The following is a 20,261-nucleotide window of genomic DNA, read 5'->3' as shown; positions in this document are numbered from 1 at the left end:
AATTAAAAACAAAATTGTGAATGAAAAAGAATGTGTGTGGAAAGCACCACGGCAGATACTAGACATTGTTTACAGATTTGCATTTGTTGATTGTCCAGAGTTAAAAGATAATAATGTATAGCAGTAAATACATAGTGGTATGTGGTGATTAGATGTATTTGCAGAAGTGAGCATATACCAGATGTTTTGGAAAATGTGATATCTTTAGAAAGAATCCTAGGTAATATTTCAGGGAAGGTGCAAACCAAATGAAGCATATGTTAAAATTATTGAGAAATGCAGACGTGCAAAACATAGATGTGGTGCTCTAGAAGTTAGAGGTAGGTAGCGCCAGCATTTCAGATAGACAGGGAACTGGGTGCATTGGACTTGATATATTACCAGTGGAAGCTATTGGTGTTCCTGGATAGCCTCTTGTTATAACCCTTCTGCATTTTGCTTTTTAGCCCACATCCTAGTAAAGAATAGCAAGGAACTTATGCCATCTTCCTATAACAAAGATCGATATGATCAACCGCTGGAAGCGTCAACGTGGCTTAAGAATTTCAAAGCATCCAATGAACGTTTCCTCAAACAGGTTGGTTGGCCTAGGAAAGCACAGATGTTTTATATATATATATATATATATATATATGTTTTGCATACACAATCATGGGAAAATCGGTATTTGCAATAGCAGTGGACATACTGAGTGGTTGAAGTGTAAATATTATTTTGAATAGATAAATATATTTATATTTAGCTATAAGAGGGATATTAGAAAGGAAAATGTATTTTAAATACTTTTTAAATAAATTATTAATAAGTAACTAAGTGGAATCGGTTGTAAATGATCTTTGGGAAGAGAGGCTACTCCAGTTTCTTTCCTTAATGCAAATAACAGTTCATGCTATATATGTGTATTAGTTTGTGATTGGTTAGCAATAGTCCTTTTGTACTGGGGACATGGAAAACAGTGGGGAAAAATAAAATAAACAAAATAAAGCTGCATTATTCGTTGCAAAATTCTTGTTATGTATGAATATACTTTATCATGCATCATTTGTGTTTAATGTCCGTTTGAAGAGACCGGAAACCACAATTTTTTCATTCATGATTCAGCTAGAGCATGTAATATATGCCTCTTTTTACTGGCTGATGTGTTCAGCTAGCTCCCAGTTGTGCAATGCTGCTACCTTAAAGTGATGGTAAACCTAAGCGTATAACTACACCATCACTAAAAATAAAAATGAGTTTCTCTTATCGTTTTGTAAAAAAACAGCGTTACACCCTAGCTGTTAGGAAAGCATAACGCTAACGGAGCGCCTTCGGCCGCCCACAGCACAGCGCTTTTTTCAATGAGGTGACGTTGCCACCTCTAGACCAATAGCCGTGCGTGTCAGATGACATTCTAGCACGGCTAGCGGTCTAAACGTCACCTCATTGGAGGAAAAAAAAGTGCCTTGGGCGGCCGGAGTTATGCTCTTTCTCTTTCTCTCTTTCTCTTTCTCTCTTTCTCTTTCTCTTTTTCTCTTTCTCTCTTTCTCTCTCTTTCTCTCTCTCTCTTTCTCTCTTTCTCTCTTTCTCTCTTTCTCTCTCTCTTTTTCTCTCTCTTTTTCTCTTTTTTTTCTCTCTTTTTTTCTCTCTTTTTCTCTCTTTTTTTCTCTCTTTTTCTCTCTCTTTTTCTCTCTCTTTTTCTCTCTCTTTTTCTCTCTCTTTCTCTCTTTTTTTCTCTCTTTTTTCTCTCTCTTTTTCTCTCTCTTTTTCTCTCTTTTTCTCTCTTTTTCTCTCTTTTTCTCTCTCTCTTTCTCTCTTTTTCTCTCTCTTTTTCTCTTTTTTTTCTCTCTTTTTTTCTCTTTTTTTCTCTCTTTTTCTCTCTTTTTTTCTCTCTTTTTCTCTCTTTTTCTCTCTCTTTTTCTCTCTCTTTTTCTCTCTCTTTTTCTCTCTCTTTCTCTCTTTTTTTCTCTCTCTTTTTCTCTCTCTTTTTCTCTCTTTTTCTCTCTTTTTCTCTCTTTTTCTCTCTCTCTTTTTCTTTTTCTCTCTTTTTCTCTCTTTCTCTCTCTCTCTCTTTCTCTCTCTTTCTCTCTCTCTTTCTCTCTCTCTTTCTTTTTTTCTCTCTCTCTTTCTTTTTTTCTCTCTTTCTTTCTCTCTCTCTCTCTCTCTCTCTCTCTCTCTCTCTCTCTCTCTCTCTCTCTCTCTTTCTTTTTCTCTCTCTCTGCTGGGAATTTTACAAGTGTGGTGCGCAGCTGTAATTAGCAGCCTTTTAATTACCAAAAAACAATGGCAAAGACATGCATGCCTGCCATTTCTGAAAAAAGGGATCCCAGATCTGTGCTATACCAAATAAATTAGCCTACTGCACCACAAAAATGATAAAAATATCACACACACACACACGATATAAAAAGTCTTCACACCCCTGTTTAAATGTCAGGTTTCTGTGATGTAAAAAAAATGAGACAACTCAATTGCAAAACAAACTAAAATATTTTAGGTGGAGGGAAGTAGAAATAAAAAACTAAAATAATAATGGTTGGGATGTAGCTGTGTTTAGAATGGAGCAATCACATTGAAAATCATGTTAAATAGGAGTCAGTATGCCTCTGATTAAACCCAAATAAAGTTCAGCTGCTCTAGTAGGTCTTTCCTGACATTTTCTTAGTCACAACCTACAGCAAAAGCCATGGTTCACAGAGAGCTTCCAAAGCATCAGAGGGATCTCATTGTTAAAAGGTATCAGTCAGGAGAACGGTTGTCAGGGTTTTTTCCCTGATCTGTTTGCCATGTGCTGCTGGCAGCCATTTTACTCACCTCTCTTGCTAACTCTTTTGCATACTGTGTGATGCTGCTCATTTCCTGCACGCCCTCTTATGACCAGACTGGTGAGCATCATCCGTGTGAGACAGGATGCAGTCTCAGAATTGTGATGTCATCACTTATTATTTAAAGGGCCTCTGTTCAGTATGCTTTGCCCTTGCATTGTCTCAGACCTGTTTGTGAGAGCTCCGTCCTGTGTATTACCTGGCTGTCAGACGTCCCTCCTGGTTCCTGATCCCTGGCTGGTTCCTGACTCTGCTGTTCTCCTTGTTCCTGATTACGGCTCGTCTATTCGCTTTGGCTCCTGACTCGGCTTGTCTGACTACCAGTTCTGGTTTTGATTCCTGGCTTGTTATTTGACTTGTGGACTTTTTATTATTTTTTGCTATTAATAAAGGTGTGATTATTTTTGCACTTCTTCTCTCAGTCTGATTCCTGGCACCCTGACAGCGGCACAAAAGAATTTAACTTTTTGGCCATAATTCCAAAAGATCTGTTCGGTGCAAAAACAACACTGCATATAACCAAAAGAACACCATACCCACAGTGAAGCATTTTGGTGGCAGCATCATGCTTTAGGTCTGTTTTTGTTCAGCTGAAACTGGGACCTTAGTCAAGGTAGAGGGAATTATGAACAGTTCCAAATACCAGACAATATTGGCACAAAACCTTCAGGCTTCTGCTAGAAAGCTGAACATGAAGAGGAACTTCATCTTTCAGCAAGACAACGCCCCAAAGCATACATCCAAATCAACAAAGGAATGGCTTCACCAGAAGAAGATTAAAGTTTTGGAATGGCCCAGTCAGAGCCCAGACCTGAATCAAATCGAAAATCTGTGGGGTGATCTTAAAGGGACATGCCAGCCACATTTTTTCTTTTATGATTTAGAAAGAGAATGCAATGTTAAACATCTTTCTAATTTACTTATATCATCTAATTTGTTTTATTCTCTTGATATTCCTTGATGAAAAGCATATCTAGATATGCTCACTAGCTGCTGATTGGTTGCTGCACATAGAGGCATCATGTGATTGGCTCACCATATGCATTGCTGTTTCTTCAAATAAGGATATTTAAAAAATTAAGCAAAATAAATTATGGAAGTAAATTGTAACGTTGTTTAAATTTCTATTCTCTATCTGAATCATGAAAGAAAGATTTTGGGTTTAGTGGCCCTTTAAGTGGGCTGTGCACAAGAGATGCCTTCACAATCTGATAGATTTGGAGTGTTTTTGCAAAGAAGAGTGGGCAAATCTTGCCAAGTCAAGATGTGCAATGCTGAAAAAGAGTGCTGTAATAAAATAAAAGGGTGCTTCAACAAAGTATTAGTTTAAGGGTGTGCACACTTATGCAACCATATTATTTTAGTTTTTTATTTCTACTTCCCTCCACCTAAAATATTTTAGTTTGTTTTGCAATTGAGTTGTACAGTTTATAGGTCACATTAAAGGTGGAAAAAGTTCTGAAATGATTTATCTTTGTCTCATTTTTTTTACATCACAGAAATCTGACATTTTAACAGGGGTGTGTAGACTTTTTATATCCACTGTGTGTGTGTGTGTGTATATATTCCTTACTCGCTCGTCATCTGCTGCGCCTCTCTGCCAATCCCTTCACTGGCTTCCTCTTGCCTCTAGGATCAAACACAAAACTCTCACTCTGACATACAAAGCCCTCAACTGCACTGCTCCCCCCTACATCTCAGACCTTGTCTCCAGATACTCTCCCTCCCGTCCCCTTCGCTCTACTCATGACCTCCTACTCTCCACCTCTCTTGTCACCTCATCACACTCCCGTTTACAGGACTTCTCCAGACTGGCTCCCATCTTGTGGAACTCTCTGCCTCGCTCCACAAGACTCTCTTCTAGTTTTAAAAGCTTCAAGTGCTCCCTAAAGACTCTACTGTTCAGGGATGCATACAACCTACGCTAACCTTTCTTTATACCAGTTCCTCTCCTCCACTGCAATCCCCTGAACCCTCTTAGCATGTAAGCCTAAAAGTCCAGCTGTTTGCAGATCACCTTCTTAAGAGCTGACTACAACAGTGCAACTATTGGCAGGGCCGTCTACCCTATAATTGTTTTGTTGTACTCCCCCTTTGTTTATAGTGCTGCGGAATCTGTTGGCGCTCTACAAATAACCGATAATAATAATAATAAATATATATATATATATATATATATATATATATATATATATATATATATATATATATATATATATATATATATATATATATATATATAGTGTGTGTGTAACATTATTAGATTTTTTTTTAACTTTTTTTATTTTTTTCCAATTTCTAAATTCTGTAAATAAATAGCTAGTTGAAACTGTCATTCTCTGAAAGCTTTATTTATGCCAAAAAGTTTTCATAGGTAAAAAAACCCAAAGCAACCCCCCCCCAAAAAACAAAAAACAAAGCATAAGGTGGTGACGGATGTGTCTGCTTTGGCTGTTTTCGGAATTGGAATATTGGCAAACCGCACTCCCGGAATGTTCCAAGCAAACTATGGTGACCTCTGCATGCAAAAGACTGAGCAACACGTTTCAAATCTTTGTCAAGCGGACACAGCCATGGCCATCTTATGTTTTAAGGTCCAGTGGGAGCAAAGCACATTGTAGTGCACTGTTAAGGAGCGGAAAGCAAAATCTTAGGAGTATTTATCAACCTTTGGCAAGCCGTCATCGGATGTTTTATCTGAATGTGAGTACAGATATGCTTTTGTAGTTGTGTGTCTTGACTATGCATAAGGAGTCTTATACATTCTGAAGTCATTACTTTGTTTGGAAAGACTTTTTAGTTTGTTAGAGCTTTTGTGAAATCTTTTTAAATTGTGTTTTAATATTTTTATGTATGTTTTCATCCTATTTGCTAATAGTATGATGCATTACATTTTTTGATATAGTGGAGTCTCACTGCTTTAACCTGATAATCCCCATTTCTGATATACACTTCAGCATTTTTTTGCACAATTAAGTATACATATTTCTAGATCTGCATTTTATAGGTTATAGGAGAACCTTGTTCCTTGATTGTATGTGTATTTCTGTTTAGCACTTGAGCTGTATTTTTGTATCCATTTTTATCATTGTGGCTTGGGGGTTGTTGTGTTTTTTTGTTTGTTTGTTTTCTCTGCATGTCTCCGCTTCCACGGGCAAATTTATTGTAAGTTGTTGATCTTAATAGAAAAATTAGGAAATGTAATGGCTGATGCTATTATATCATGTTCTTTATAAAGTTTTCTGTGAGTGTCAATTTTAGTTTTTGAACTGTTTCTTTAATATTGGAATGTCTTAAGACAGCTTGATATGTTTTACACTGATGTTGATAATACTTTTTGTACACCTTAAATTTAAAACATTGCTAAAAAGTTGTTTTCACAAAAAAGTATATATAACTGACTTTCCTTGTGCTTTGCAGATTCAGACACAACAGAGATATGTATGGAGCAAACGAGAGATTACAGAAGAAGGGAGACCACTGGGAGAAGTAGTAGACCAGGTAGGTATCTCTTATTATATAAAAGAACAGGCGGCTGTGTGATTATAAAACAAAAGATACAAATAAATTAACAGAATCTATGTGCAGTACAAAAATACTTATAGGGAATTGGATACAAAAAAATGGAGTAAATTGTTGAATCAATAAATATTAGAGAAAGACATTATGCAAAGTATGGGAAAAGTACGTCCTTCTAGTTGTGTCTGTTCTTTGACAGTTTTCCTGTCTGATCAATATTTTGCTCTCTGGCGTTTCTTTTGATCTGGATTTGGTCTCTGTCATTCACTTTGGGGCGATGTTCAAAGGGTTTTCATAATAGCGCTATATTGTAAAGGTAGCCACATCGCAAATTGAAACAGTAGATAAAATGTGCTAAATAGTTTGAATGATTGTTTGAAGGTAGTCTCCCAAAAAGAGACATTTTAGTACACTTCACTGTGTGATGCATCATGGGAGTGTTCTCTTCCAGTAGTGGAATGTTCACTGCAGCATTGCTATGTGCAGCAAGGGTTTAATTTAAATCATCCCTTTAGACATCGTGGAATGACAATATAATTTACATATGTTAACTGAAACCTTTAAGTTTCGATAAAGTAGATGAAAAGTAAATCTATTTGAGCTGGGGCATTGTAGGTATACTGTAAATGCATATATAGTGTGTTAAATATATGCATTCTACTGTAAAATAGTTTTATATATTTTAGCTAAGTTTGTTATTGAAAGAAATGTTTGAATTTTGGTGTGTTTTTGTTTATCAACAAGATTCTGTGTACAGGATATTATTATTCCACAGAAGTGGGTACAACCTCTCCAGTTTATAATAGTGGGTCTCAAGTTTGCACTTTGTAAATTGCTTTTTGAGAAGAAGGGAAAAAAAAAAGACGTGTTTAACAATATTTAGAATGCTAAACTGTACGTTCTCTCTGTACAGAAAGGGTCAACTTCTAATATTGTTGTCACACTGTATTAAACATGAGTTTGCAACACTTTGGTACAGTCTGAACGCAATAGGTTTATTATTGTGTTTTTAATTATTTTCTTTATTAAAGGGACGGTATAATTTTTTTTTATATAACTGCATGTAATAGACACTACTATAAAGCAGAATATGCACAGATACTGATCTAAAAATCCAGTATAAAGCCTTTTAAAAACTCAGACGCTCTCAGTTTAGCATGTTGATGAGGTTAGGTTGGGATACCCACTGAAAGGGGCTGGGAAAGCAGAAGAGCAGACACTCCCCCCTCCCCTGCATATGAAAAGACCCATTACACAACCAGGAGTCTGTAGACATCAGTATGCATGTACAACTTCGGGGCTTGGTTAGGAGTCTGAAAATTAGCACAATGTTATTTAAAAATAAGCAAAACTATACATTGTTCCAAAAACACTCCCAGATGGACTATATAAATTAATCATCTACAAAACATTTCTCCAACATTGGTGTGTCCGGTCCACGGCGTCATCCATTACTTGTGGGAAATATTCTCCCCCACAGGGAAAGGCAAGGAGAGCACACAGCAAGAGCTGTCCATATAGCTCCCCCTCTGGCTCCGCCCCCCAGTCATTCTCCTTGCCGCTCTGAACAAGTAGCATCTACCACGGGGATGGCGAGGAGTTTGTGGTGTTAGTTGTAGTTTTTTATTCTTCTATCAAGAGTTTGTTATTTTAAAATAGTGCTGGCTTGTACTATTTACTCTATAACAGAAAAGTGATGAAGATTTCTGTTTAAGAGGGCTATGATTTTAGCAGACAGTAACTAAAATCCATTACTGTTATCACGCAGGACTGTTGAAACAAGAGAACTTCAGTTGGGGGTAACAGTTTGCAGACTCATCTGCTTCAGGTATGACTGGTCTCCTTCTAACAACACAGGCTAATGCTAGATGACAGTCATATTTCCCCTCAGGGGAAAAGGTAAGCCATTTTTCTTTCACATCAGCAAAAAAGATAACAGGCTTCCCCTTTTTGTTTTTTATGCTGGTAGACACTGTTAGGGGCAAAATCGAATGGTTTTTATTACAATATGATACCATTTGAAATATTTTATAAGCTCACATACACTGGGGAACGTTTTTTATTGATCTGGCTTGTTTTAGACACCTAAATCTAGTCAGGAAGGCCCCTTCACTCTAGTGTGCTGAGGGAGGAAGCCTCATTTTGGTGCTTCAGCTGCACAGTTGATTTACAAGGCAGTGCATGCAGATAGGGTCCTGTGGCTCAGAAAGTGACTCCAAAAGGCTTTTTTCTGTGAATGGTGATCCTTAAGGAAGGTAAAAAGCTGCAACAAGGCTGTAGCAGGGATTGTAGTGTATAAAAACGGTTAAATCCAACAATTAGCTCCGGTTTGCTTGTTTTAAGAGCTAGAGTCTCCATATTTGCTGTGCAATACTTTCTAAGCATTAAGACACTGGGGTCCAAATTTCAGAAAAATCGGATATTGCCTTCATAGTTTTTTGAACATTCAGAAATAAATGTGTCATTTTATTATTTAAAGAGACAGTAACGTTTTTGTTTAAAATCGTTTTTATTGCATTGTTTGCCTGCCTAAATCTGTTTAACATGTCTGTTCCATCAGATAACCTATGTTCTGTGTGTATAGAGACAAATGTGGTTCCCCCTTCGAGTGTTTGTGATAATTGCGCCATAGCGTCCAAACAAAATCAGGACAGCTGTTATTTTTCATAATGTTGCCCAAGATGATTTATCTAATGAAGGTAGTGGGGATAGCTCTACATCCTCTCCTTCTGTGTCTACACCAGCTTTGCCCGCGCAGGCGACACCTAGCGCGCCAGTGAGAACATCTCCGCGCTTTGCTTAAGGAGGTATTAGCTACTCTGGATGACTGTGATTCCATGATAGTACCAGAGAAGTTGTGCAAATTGGACAAATTTTTAGAGGTCCCAGTGCACGACGACGCTTTTCCAATACCTAAGAGGGTAGCGAACATAGTGGAAAAGGAGTGGGAGAAGCCAGGTGTACCCTTTGCCCCACCTCCTATATTTAAGAAAATGTTTCCCATAGTAGACCCTAGAAGGGACGCATGGCAAACGGTCCCGAAGGTTGAGGAAGCTGTTTCAACACTAGCGAAGCGCACAACTATTCCTATAGAGGACAGCTGCGCTTTCAAAGATCCTATGGATAAAAAATTGGAAGGATTGCTTAAAAAGATTTTTGTTCAGCAAGGGTTCATCCTTCAACCAGCTACGTGTGTTATTACTGTCACTTCAGCGGCGTCCTTTTGGTTCGAAGAACTAGAAAGGTCGCTCCAGAAAGAGTCTTCCTATGAAGAAGTCATGGACAGAATTCACGCATTAAAGTTAGCTAATTCCTTTATATTGGATGCCGCCTTTCAAATAACGAAATTGGCGGCGAAAAACTCAGGTTTTGCTATAGTAGCGCGGAGGGTGCTTTGGCTAAAATCCTGGTCGGCAGAAGTTACTGAATATTCCTTTCAAGGGTAAGACCCTTTTTGGGCCGGAATTGAAGGAAATTATTTCAGACATCACTGGGGGTAAGGGCCATGCCCTCCCACAGGATAGGCCTTTTAAGGCTAAGAACAAGTCTAATTTTCGTTCCTTTCGCAATTTCAGGAACGGACCGGCTAATAACTCCACTGCCGCTAGACAAGAAGGTAACACGGCCCAGCCCAAACCCGCTTGGAAGCCCATGCAAGGCTGGAACAAGGGTAAACAAACCAAGAAACCTGCTGCTGCTACCAAGACAGCATGAAGGGGTAGCCCCCGATCCGGGACCAGATCTGGTAGGGGGCAGACTATCTCTCTTCGCTCAGGCTTGGGCAAGAGATGTTCTGGATCCCTGGGCACTAGAGAGAGTTTCCAAGGGATACCTGTTAGAATTCAAGGGACTTCCTCCAAAGGGAAGGTTCCACCTGTCTCTCTTATCTTCAGACCAGATAAAGAAACAGGCATTCTTACATTGTGTAAGAGACCTATCAAAGATGGGAGTGATAAACCCAGTCCCCTCCGGGGAACAAGGTCTAGGTTTTTACTCAAACCTGTTTGTGGTTCCCAAAAAAGAGGGAACTTTCAGGCCAATTCTGGATTTAAAGATATTAAACAAGTTCCTCAGAGTTCCATCCTTCAAGATGGAAACCATTCGGACAATCTTACCGACAATCCAACAGGGTCAATTTTTGACTACCGTGGATCTAAAGGATGCGTATCTGCATATCCCAATCCACAAATCTCATCATCAGTTCCTGAGGTTCGCCTTTCTGGACAAACATTTACCAGTTTGTGGCTCTTCCATTCGGTTTAGCCACCGCTCCCAGAATTTTCACAAAGGTGCTAGGGTCCCTTCTAGCGGTCCTAAGGCCGAGGGGCATCGCTGTAGCACCTTATCTAGACGACATCCTAATCCAAGCGTCGTCCCTTTCCAAAGCGAGGGCTCATACAGACGTGTTGGCCTTTCTCAGATCTCACGGGTCGAAGGTGAACATAGAAAAAAGTTCACTGTCACCGTCCACAAGGGTTCCTTTTCTGGGAACAATAATAGATTCTGTGGAAATGAAGATCTTTCTCACAGAAGTCAGAAAGGCAAAGCTTCTAAAAGCTTGTCGAGTTCTTCATTCTATTCCTCAACCCTCCATAGCTCAATGCATGGAAGTAATAGGACTAATGGTCGCAGCAATGGATGTGGTTCCTTTTGCTCAAATTCATCTAAGACCATTACAGCTATGCATGCTCAATCAGTGGAATGGGGACTATACAGACTTGTCTCCCCAAATTCAAGTAGATCAGGTAACCAGGGACTCACTTCTCTGGTGGTTGACCCAGGATCACCTGTCTCAGGGAATGAGTTTCCGCAGACCGGAGTGGGTCATCGTCACGACCGACGCCAGCGTACATCAATCATCAGGGGGGAACAAAGAGTTCCCTAGCGATGAAGGAAGTAACCAAGATAATCCAATGGGCAGAGAATCACTCCTGCCATCTATCTGCTATTCACATCCCAGGAGTAGACAACTGGGAGGCGGACTATTTGAGTCGTCAGACTTTCCATCCGGGGGAGTGGGAACTCCATCCGGAGGTCTTTGCTCAGTTAACCCAATTATGGGGCATTCCAGACATGGATCTAATGGCGTCCCGTCAGAACTTCAAGATACCTTGCTACGGGTCCAGATCCAGGGATCCCAAGGCGACTCTAGTGGATGCATTAGTGGCGCCTTGGTCGTTCAACATAGCCAGGATCAAACAGGAGAAGGCCTCTGTGATTCTGATAGCTCCTGCGTGGCCACGCAGGACTTGGTATGCAGACCTGGTGAATATGTCATCGGCTCCACCATGGAAGCTACCTTTGAGACAGGATCTTCTAGTACAAGGTCCATTCGAACATCCAAATATAGTTTCTCTGCAGCTGACTGCTTGGAAATTGAACGCTTGATTTTATCCAAGCGTGGGTTTTCAAATTCTGTGATAGATACTCTGGTCCAAGCCAGAAAACCTGTGACTAGAAAGATTTACCATAAAATATGGAAAAGATATATCTGTTGGTGTGAATCCAAAGGATTCTCCTGGAGTAAGATTAAAATTCCAAAGATTCTCTCCTTTCTCCAAGAAGGTTTGGATAAAGGGTTGTCAGCTAGTTCTCTAAAAGGACAGATTTCTGCATTATCCGTCTTGTTGCAAAAACGACTGGCAGCTTTGCCAGATGTACAAGCTTTTGTTCAGGCTTTGGTTAGAATCAAGCCTGTTTACAGACCCATGACTCCTCCTTGGAGTCTAAATTTAGTTCTTTCAGTTCTTCAAGGGGTTCCGTTTGAACCTTTACATGCCATAGATATTAAGTTATTATCTTGGAAAGTTCTGTTTTTGGTTGCTATTTCTTCTGCTAGAAGAGTTTCTGAATTATCTGCTTTGCAGTGTAATCCACCATATCTGGTTTTTCATTCAGATAAGGTTGTTTTGCGAACTAAGCCTGGTTTTCTTCCAAAAGTTGTTTCCAACAAGAACATCAACCAGGAAATAGTTGTTCCTTCTTTGTGTCCGAATCCAGTTTCAAAGAAGGAACGTTTATTACACAATTTAGATGTTGTTCGTGCTTTAAAGTTCTATTTAGAAGCAACAAAAGATTTTAGACAAACCTCATCTTTGTTTGTCATTTACTCTGGTAAGAGGAGAGGTCAAAAAGCTACTGCTACCTCTCTCTCTTTCTGGCTGAAAAGCATTATCCGCTTGGCTTATGAGACTGCCGGACGGCAGCCTCCTGACCGTATCACAGCTCACTCTACTAGGGCTGTGGCTTCCACATGGGCCTACAAGAACGAGGCTTCTGTTGACCAGATATGTAAGGCAGCAACTTGGTCTTCTCTGCACACTTTTGCCAAATTCTACAAATTTGATACTTTTGCTTCTTCGGAGGCTATTTTTGGGAGAAAGGTTTTGCAAGCCGTGGTGCCTTCCGTTTAGGTAACTTGATTTGCTCCCTCCCTTCATCCGTGTCCTAAAGCTTTGGTATTGGTTCCCACAAGTAATGGATGACGCCGTGGACCGGACACACCAATGTTGGAGAAAACAGAATTTATGCTTACCTGATAAATTACTTTCTCCAACGTTGTGTCCGGTCCACGGCCCGCCCTGGTTTTTTAATCGGGTTGAAAATTTTTTCTTTATACACTACAGTCACCACGGCACCCTATAGTTTCTCCTTTTTCTCCTAACCGTCGGTCGAATGACTGGGGGGCGGAGCCAGAGGGGGAGCTATATGGACAGCTCTTGCTGTGTGCTCTCCTTGCCTTTCCCTGTGGGGGAGAATATTTCCCACAAGTAATGGATGACGCCGTGGACCGGACACACCGTTGGAGAAAGTAATTTATCAGGTAAGCATAAATTCTGTTTTATGCTAGGAAAAATCTAGTGTACAGTGTCCCTTTTAATAATGGTCCTCATATACATAACTAAGATATATAGGCTTTCCATAGTTGTAAATTGTATAATAATGAGGTATGTTCTAATGTTCTAAACAATACAGGTTAGCTTAGGTAAACATTTTTACACATACATGTCTTGTCATTCTTTTCCTTCATTATCGAGATGAGCATTTTTAAGAAATAAATATACGTAATTTACTGTTTGCATATAAATTTGAACCACTACAAAACATAATCTATTTTAAGATTTATGAAATGCACGTGCTATGCTGTGTAAATATATTTAAAAAATATGACCCCTCAACACTGCTTGATTCTTATTCATTAGTTATATATGCTCAGAATGTTCAAAGGTAGGAAGTCCTCTTTTAGAACATTTTACCTGGCGAGAAGAGCTTTACGAGACAGAAATGAACAGTTCTCGGTGGACATAGCAATCTTTTGAATATCAGCCCTTTGTCTCCATATATCACTGATTGTCATCTTTCTCTCTTGTCCGTCTACCCTTCTCACCCAAGGACCCATTTATTTGTGTCCCTTACTAAGTTACACTGCATTCTGTTTCTAAGGGATTGACTCGTGTTAAGAGTTCTAGTGATGCCATGGGTGTTGTTCTGAAGGAGTTGAAGAGGCAAAGTGGGGGAGGAACCTTCCGTCTGCTGGTATCTGTAGATGGAGTAAATGCGTTATGGGGGAAGACCACGCTGAAGAAAGAAGACAAAAGCCCAGTATGAAGTACAGTAAAACCAAGCAATCTGCAACAATCACATCTATCCTGGAGACTCTTATTAGTCATTTTTCTTTTTTTTTTTATAGGTGTCTCCAGATGAGCTGACTCTGGTTCATAATCTGAAAAAAATGCTAAAGAATGATTGGGTAAGTGAACTCCCCTACATGATCTGGGTATCTGCATCTTTCCCCTTTGCAAGTGACCCATGATGACCTGTATGGCTTCTGCGTTTGTATCACAAAATAGCATTACCTTTTTTTTTTTCCCCCTGACATACCAAGTGGCAAATCACATTTAACAATATTTTTTATCCAGGGGCGTATTTTGGCCTAGTTAAAAAAGGCACTTGCCGAGGGAGGCAGATTGGGAGGGACCATCACTTTTTTGAGGCTATATTTGTAAGAAGATTAGTTATTATAGAAGTATTATAAAGGTATATAATGGGAGAATTTAGTCCAAAGAGCTTATTTCTAGGGAGGTATAATAAGAGACTGCCCATGGAGCTTACAGTTTAGAGGTAGCGCTGAACCTTTCTTTTATTCAGCTAGCTTATGCCTTTAGTTCTGTTGGCTTTCAGCACTTAGTATTGTGTTTAAGGAAGTATTGTTTCAAGAAATCTGTGTTGTGTTTTTTTTGTATGTCCTCTTCCCATACGGTTCTTCTGGCTCTTTTTCAGGTTGTGGCTTTTTCTTTCTTATCCCCACAAATGGCATCACATACTCAAGCCACAAGTTCTTCTTTTTTTATTTGTCTTATTTGAAGGAATAACTATTTTTGATCTCCAAAATCACTCTGTTACAAGAAGATGGATGAATAATATTGCTCACACAGTACTAACCACTGCTATTGCTACAATCACTTGCATCTAGAATGTTGTTTAGTCCCAGGGTGTTTTGAGTCTACATCCAAAAGCCATTAATAGCAGATGTCAAGGAGTCCTACAGGGAGGGACCTTTATTTTAAAGTTGTAGATAATGTTTCCGTTTATAAGATGAAAGGAAAGTACAAGAATAAAATACATATGCAGATACATTTTCTAGACGTTCGCACAGTTTTCTGACACATACATGCTCAAATCTAGTAGAACTACTCTTCCTTTGCTGAGATCTTTAAGATGATGTTTTCATAAAGCCACTCTCTCTCTTTAATTTGTTCCCAATGATCCACTTTACCTGCTGGAGTGTATTAAATTGTTTACAAGTATTTCCATTACCCTTATATTGGCATTTGAAATAGTTGATTTAGCCTGTGCTATCCCCACCTATCCTGAGGGTTTTTGGCCTTAGGTCCAAGCTATATATAAGCTGTGTAAAATGTTTGAATGTGGTGTTGGCTGTCATATAATTATGTGTACGGGATGACGTCCAAATATGAAATCAACCTTTTTTGTGGTTAAGAATCATAAGGATGTGCGCAAGAGTAGTGAATATGGTGTAGTAATGCAATCAATTGCTTAGAAAAGCCATACAGTACCGGAGCTATCATATATCCGTTGTTTGAACTATATATACACATGATTAGAAGCATGGATAAGTAAACAATGACTCACAACGTGTCAATCCAATAGCATAAGCACTGTTACTATCAGTGTATTACACCCCTGGCACCTGAAGCCGACGTTTCCAGCTATCGACCAGGAAACAGGGGGGTGTATCACAGTTTTATTTTGGTGGTGGTGGTTGATTTAGTTATGCAGGGTTACCTGTTTTTATGTTTGTATTAAAGGTTATGTTTTAACCAGTATTTACCCTCCTTAGAGGAGGAGTGCTACAGGCCCTTATCTGTTCCCCTATCTTTCTCTTGGGGTATTTTGTATCCAAGTATAAGATACAGAAGCATGGATATGTACACAATGTGATTAAAGTAATGAGATCAGATTATATCTACAAGCTCAACCTATTTTATGAGTTTGTGGCCTCAAAACACAAAAGCATCTATTTGATATACACAAATAAACCTTAAAAATCAAATCTCATTCATTTTACACTCAGCCGCTGGTAAAAAAAAAAGTAAAATGAAAAACTATTTTATAGTATACTGTCCCTGTATACAAACAGAAGCCAGATCTAAGTGATGTCATTTATAAAGTAGGAACATCTCCAGAGTACTCTTAGCCTCTGATAAACACACAGTTTCTATGTCACTAATCTTCTTGCCTTCTAACACTAAAGTACTTTTATGTTGCATTGTATTTTAAATGCACTAAGAAGTATTGGTTTTATTTTTAATTTGCTTAACTAAATACTATAGCTATTCCGCTGATGTAACTGACCAAGTATCTTTTCTCTCAGTTTGGAGGTGCCATCATATTGACTGTGACACAGACAGGAGCTCTTTTCCAGCCATTATCTACATATCTTCCTCATGAGTTGCTTGGGAAGGTAATAACCTAGCATGTTGACATTTCAAAAGATTGACATTTGTTATACTAACTCCATAGTTTCCCTGCATTGTATACATAGCTGCAGGGCCGGATTTACATCTCAGGTCAAAAACCTGAAGCCCTCCCCGACCCCCCCCCCCCCCCCCACGGCCGTCCACCCTCACACAAAAAAAGTGAAAAAACTGAGGACATTTTTTATTATTATTTTAGACAAATATAAGCTGTAAAACCTTCTCTTCTGCTTTTGATCACACATACCAAGTTTCAAAGCTCAAAAGTTTGTGGAGGGGCCAGCTGCAAACTGGGTTCCACAAAATGGGTACATACTGCTTGCAGGAGCCAGGCTGAAGGCTTGAAGAAGTAGTAGCCTACTGTGTTAAACTGTCACTTAGCCAGGACATTACTCTTGGTGAGCCCTGGAATTAGGAGGGGACAAAAAGCAGCCCTGGAAGGACTGAAGACCAGCCTTAGATTCAGTCAAGTCCATAGAATGAGATAGAGATATATATATATAATAGCATTCTACGGTCTTGACTGTGTTTATTTGTGACAGCTTAGACATGTTCACACCAGCTTCGTGCCCCCCATCCTTTTTTTTTTTTTTTTTTTTGAAGCTGTGAGCCACACTAGACCCCAAACAACACATCTCCCCACTACCTGGTTGTTTGGTACTAGCTGTAAGCCACAACATATCTTAAATAAGATTTATGGTTCTACAGTTTCACAGTAGCAGTGCCATATTGACTAAAAGAAACACATTTAACTGCTTTTAATTTGCATCAAATACAGCCACTATGCCCTCATCAAACTAAATACTATTTTTATTTTATCAATAACACTTATTTTGCTTCCATAATAAATATAGTTATTACAATACAGCACAACTAAACATATTTTAAACTTTACAATATAAAATCGACTGTATGTTAATGTCACTTAAGAGATGGAACCTTTCACCAAATAGCAATAACAATGTATTTTAACTCCGCTAAGCTCAGCATTGGACATTTAAAAGCAATGACATGCTATATCACTTCTATTGTTGTTTGGAGCATGTTTCCATCTCGTGTAAGAGACATATTACAAGCAACACATCTTTCCATATTCAATCTGGATGTCTAGTTTGCAGAAATGAGTAGTATAGTAAGTGGTCAACAAATGATAGTACTATCCACAGCACCTCTCTGTAAAATAACCTAAAAGGTATAAATAAAGTGAGTATGTTACACAGAGATGATGTAGGCATTACTATTATTTGTTGAATGTTAGGGGGATAGCAGGGACCCTTGTCTGCATGCATACCAGAGATTAACTGTTGCTTTTCCAGATAATTTGATAGCAAGTAGTGGTCATATACTAAAGCAATAGGAAATCCCCCTGTAACCCCCCTTAGGTTGATGTTAGTTTTGTGCCTGCTACTGTCCTCTGACCCATGCTCTCTGCACTTTTTCCTGATCTCTCACCTCCTCATTATCCCGTGCTTAGTGCTGTCAATTACAGCCTAAGAAAAAACTAATTTAGGGGTAGTGAAGAGTGGGGCAGAGATACAGCGCAGAGAGCTTCATTACTTAGGCAATAAAAGCAGAGTGTCTGTTATCGTTATTCTGTCACAGAATTAAGGAGGACATGCAGTAAATTTTAGAATGAGCGGTGCCGGTTATGCACAGATGCTTTCAGTTACACTGGGGGAGGTGGAGGCTGGCTTTTTAAATATGTTAGTTATGGGCACTTTTTTTTTCAGCTTAAACACAAAGTCCGGGATGTTTTTGTACTCACTAGTTCCTTCTGGCTTTGTGCTGCCTGAGCTTGTGATAGACACTGCCTGCCTGTTATTACAGCACCAAACAAGTATCAGAGTGCACACAGTGCAGCATGATTGAGGGCCTAGTAAGGAGCACAAAATTATGCTGGTGAGGCTGGTGGTTCCCCCAGTTTAGCTACGCCATCACGCCAATGCACATTATGTCACCAAGATTTCTTTCATGTAATTAGCAAGAGTCCATGAGCTAGTGACGTATGGGATATACATTCCTACCAGGAGGGGCAAAGTTTCCCAAACCTCAAAATGCCTATAAATACACCCCTCACCACACCCACAATTCAGTTTTACAAACTTTGCCTCCGATGGAGGTGGTGAAGTAAGTTTGTGCTAGATTCTACGTTGATATGCGCTCCGCAGCAAGTTGGAGCCCGGTTTTCCTCTCAGCATGCAGTGAATGTCAGAGGGATGTGAGGAGAGTGTTGCCTATTTGAATGCAGTGATCTCCTTCTACGGGGTCTATTTCATAGGTTCTCTGTTATCGGTCGTAGAGATTCATCTCTTACCTCCCTTTTCAGATCGACGATATACTCTTATATATACCATTACCTCTGCTGATTCTCGTTTCAGTACTGGTTTGGCTATCTGCTATATGTAGATGAGTGTCCTGGGGTAAGTAAGTCTTATTTTCTGTGACACTCCAAGCTATGGTTGGGCACTTTATTTATAAAGTTCTAAATATATGTATTCAAACATTTATTTGCCTTGACTCAGAATGTTCAACTTTCCTTATTTTCAGACAGTCAGTTTCATATTTGGGATAATGCATTTTTCTTACCTTAAAATTTGACTTTTTCCCTTTTTGACGTTATTTTGCGCCAAAAATGTCGGCGTTCCGGATGTGGCGTCATTTTTGGCGCCAAAAAGCATTTAGGCGCCAAATAATGTGGGCGTCTTATTTGGCGCGAAAAAATATGGGCGTCGCTTTTGTCTCCACATTATTTAAGTCTCATTTTTTATTTGCTAGAAGCTTGTTCTTTGGCATTTTTTCCCATTCCTGAAACTGTCATTTAAGGAATTTGATCAATTTTGCTTTATATGTTGTTTTTTTGTCTTACATATTGCAAGATGTCTCACGTTGCATCTGAGTCAGAAGATACTACAGGAAAATCGCTGTCAAGTGCTGAATCTACCAAAGCTAAGTGTATCTGCTGTAAACTTTTGGTAGCTATTCCTCCAGCTGTTGTTTGTATTGATTGTCATGACAAACTTGTTAAAGCAGATAATATTTCCTTTAGTAAAGTACCATTGCCTGTTGCAGTTCCTTCAACATCTAAGGTGCAGAATGTTCCTGATAATATAAGAGATTTTGTTTCTGAATCCATAAAGAAGGCTATGTCTGTTATTTCTCCTTCTAGTAAACGTAAAAAATCTTTTAAAACTTCTCTCCCTACAGATGAATTTTTAAATGAACATCATCATTCTGATTCTGATGATTCCTCTGGTTCAGAGGATTCTGTCTCAGAGGTTGATGCTGATAAATCTTCATATTTATTTAAAATGGAATTTATTCGTTCTTTACTTAAAGAAGTACTAATTGCTTTAGAAATAGAGGATTCTGGTCCTCTTGATACTAATTCTAAACGTTTAGATAAGGTATTTAAAGCTCCTGTGGTTATTCCAGAAGTTTTTCCTGTTCCTAATGCTATTTCTGCAGTAATTTCCAAAGAATGGGATAATTTGGGTAATTCATTTACTCCTTCTAAACGTTTTAAGCAATTATATCCTGTGCCGTCTGACAGATTAGAATTTTGGGACAAGATCCCTAAAGTTGATGGGGCTATTTCTACCCTTGCTAAACGTACTACTATTCCTACGTCAGATGGTACTTCGTTTAAGGATCCTCTAGATAGGAAAATTGAATCCTTTCTAAGAAAAGCTTATCTGTGTTCAGGTAATCTTCTTAGACCTGCTATATCTTTGGCTGATGTTGCTGCAGCTTCAACTTTTTGGTTGGAAACTTTAGCGCAACAAGTAACACATCGTGATTCTCATGATATTATTATTCTTCTTCAGCATGCTAATAATTTTATCTGTGATGCCATTTTTGATATTATCAGAGTTGATGTCAGGTTTATGTCTCTAGCTATTTTAGCTAGAAGAGCTTTATGGCTTAAAACTTGGAATGCTGATAT

At 38.9% G+C, this 20,261-nt stretch overlaps 1 protein-coding gene across 3 annotated transcripts in view; it reads left to right on the top strand.

Moving 5' to 3' along the window:
• The window catches only part of DAP3 (death associated protein 3), a 36,683-nt gene that overhangs the window by 9,682 nt on the left and 6,740 nt on the right, over window positions 1-20,261 (top strand). For all 3 annotated transcript variants that reach the window (XM_053703192.1, XM_053703185.1, XM_053703201.1), the window contains exons 7-11: window positions 447-577; window positions 6,222-6,302; window positions 13,764-13,922; window positions 14,011-14,070; window positions 16,216-16,305. In XM_053703192.1, coding sequence (XP_053559167.1) covers window positions 447-577; window positions 6,222-6,302; window positions 13,764-13,922; window positions 14,011-14,070; window positions 16,216-16,305 — 521 coding nt within the window. The remainder of the gene's footprint in view (window positions 1-446; window positions 578-6,221; window positions 6,303-13,763; window positions 13,923-14,010; window positions 14,071-16,215; window positions 16,306-20,261) is intronic.

This window comes from Bombina bombina, chromosome 1 (genome assembly GCF_027579735.1).
Source record: "Bombina bombina isolate aBomBom1 chromosome 1, aBomBom1.pri, whole genome shotgun sequence".
In the NCBI taxonomy this organism is placed as follows: Eukaryota; Metazoa; Chordata; class Amphibia; order Anura; family Bombinatoridae; genus Bombina; species Bombina bombina.
This window is presented reverse-complemented; position numbering and strand designations above follow the sequence as displayed.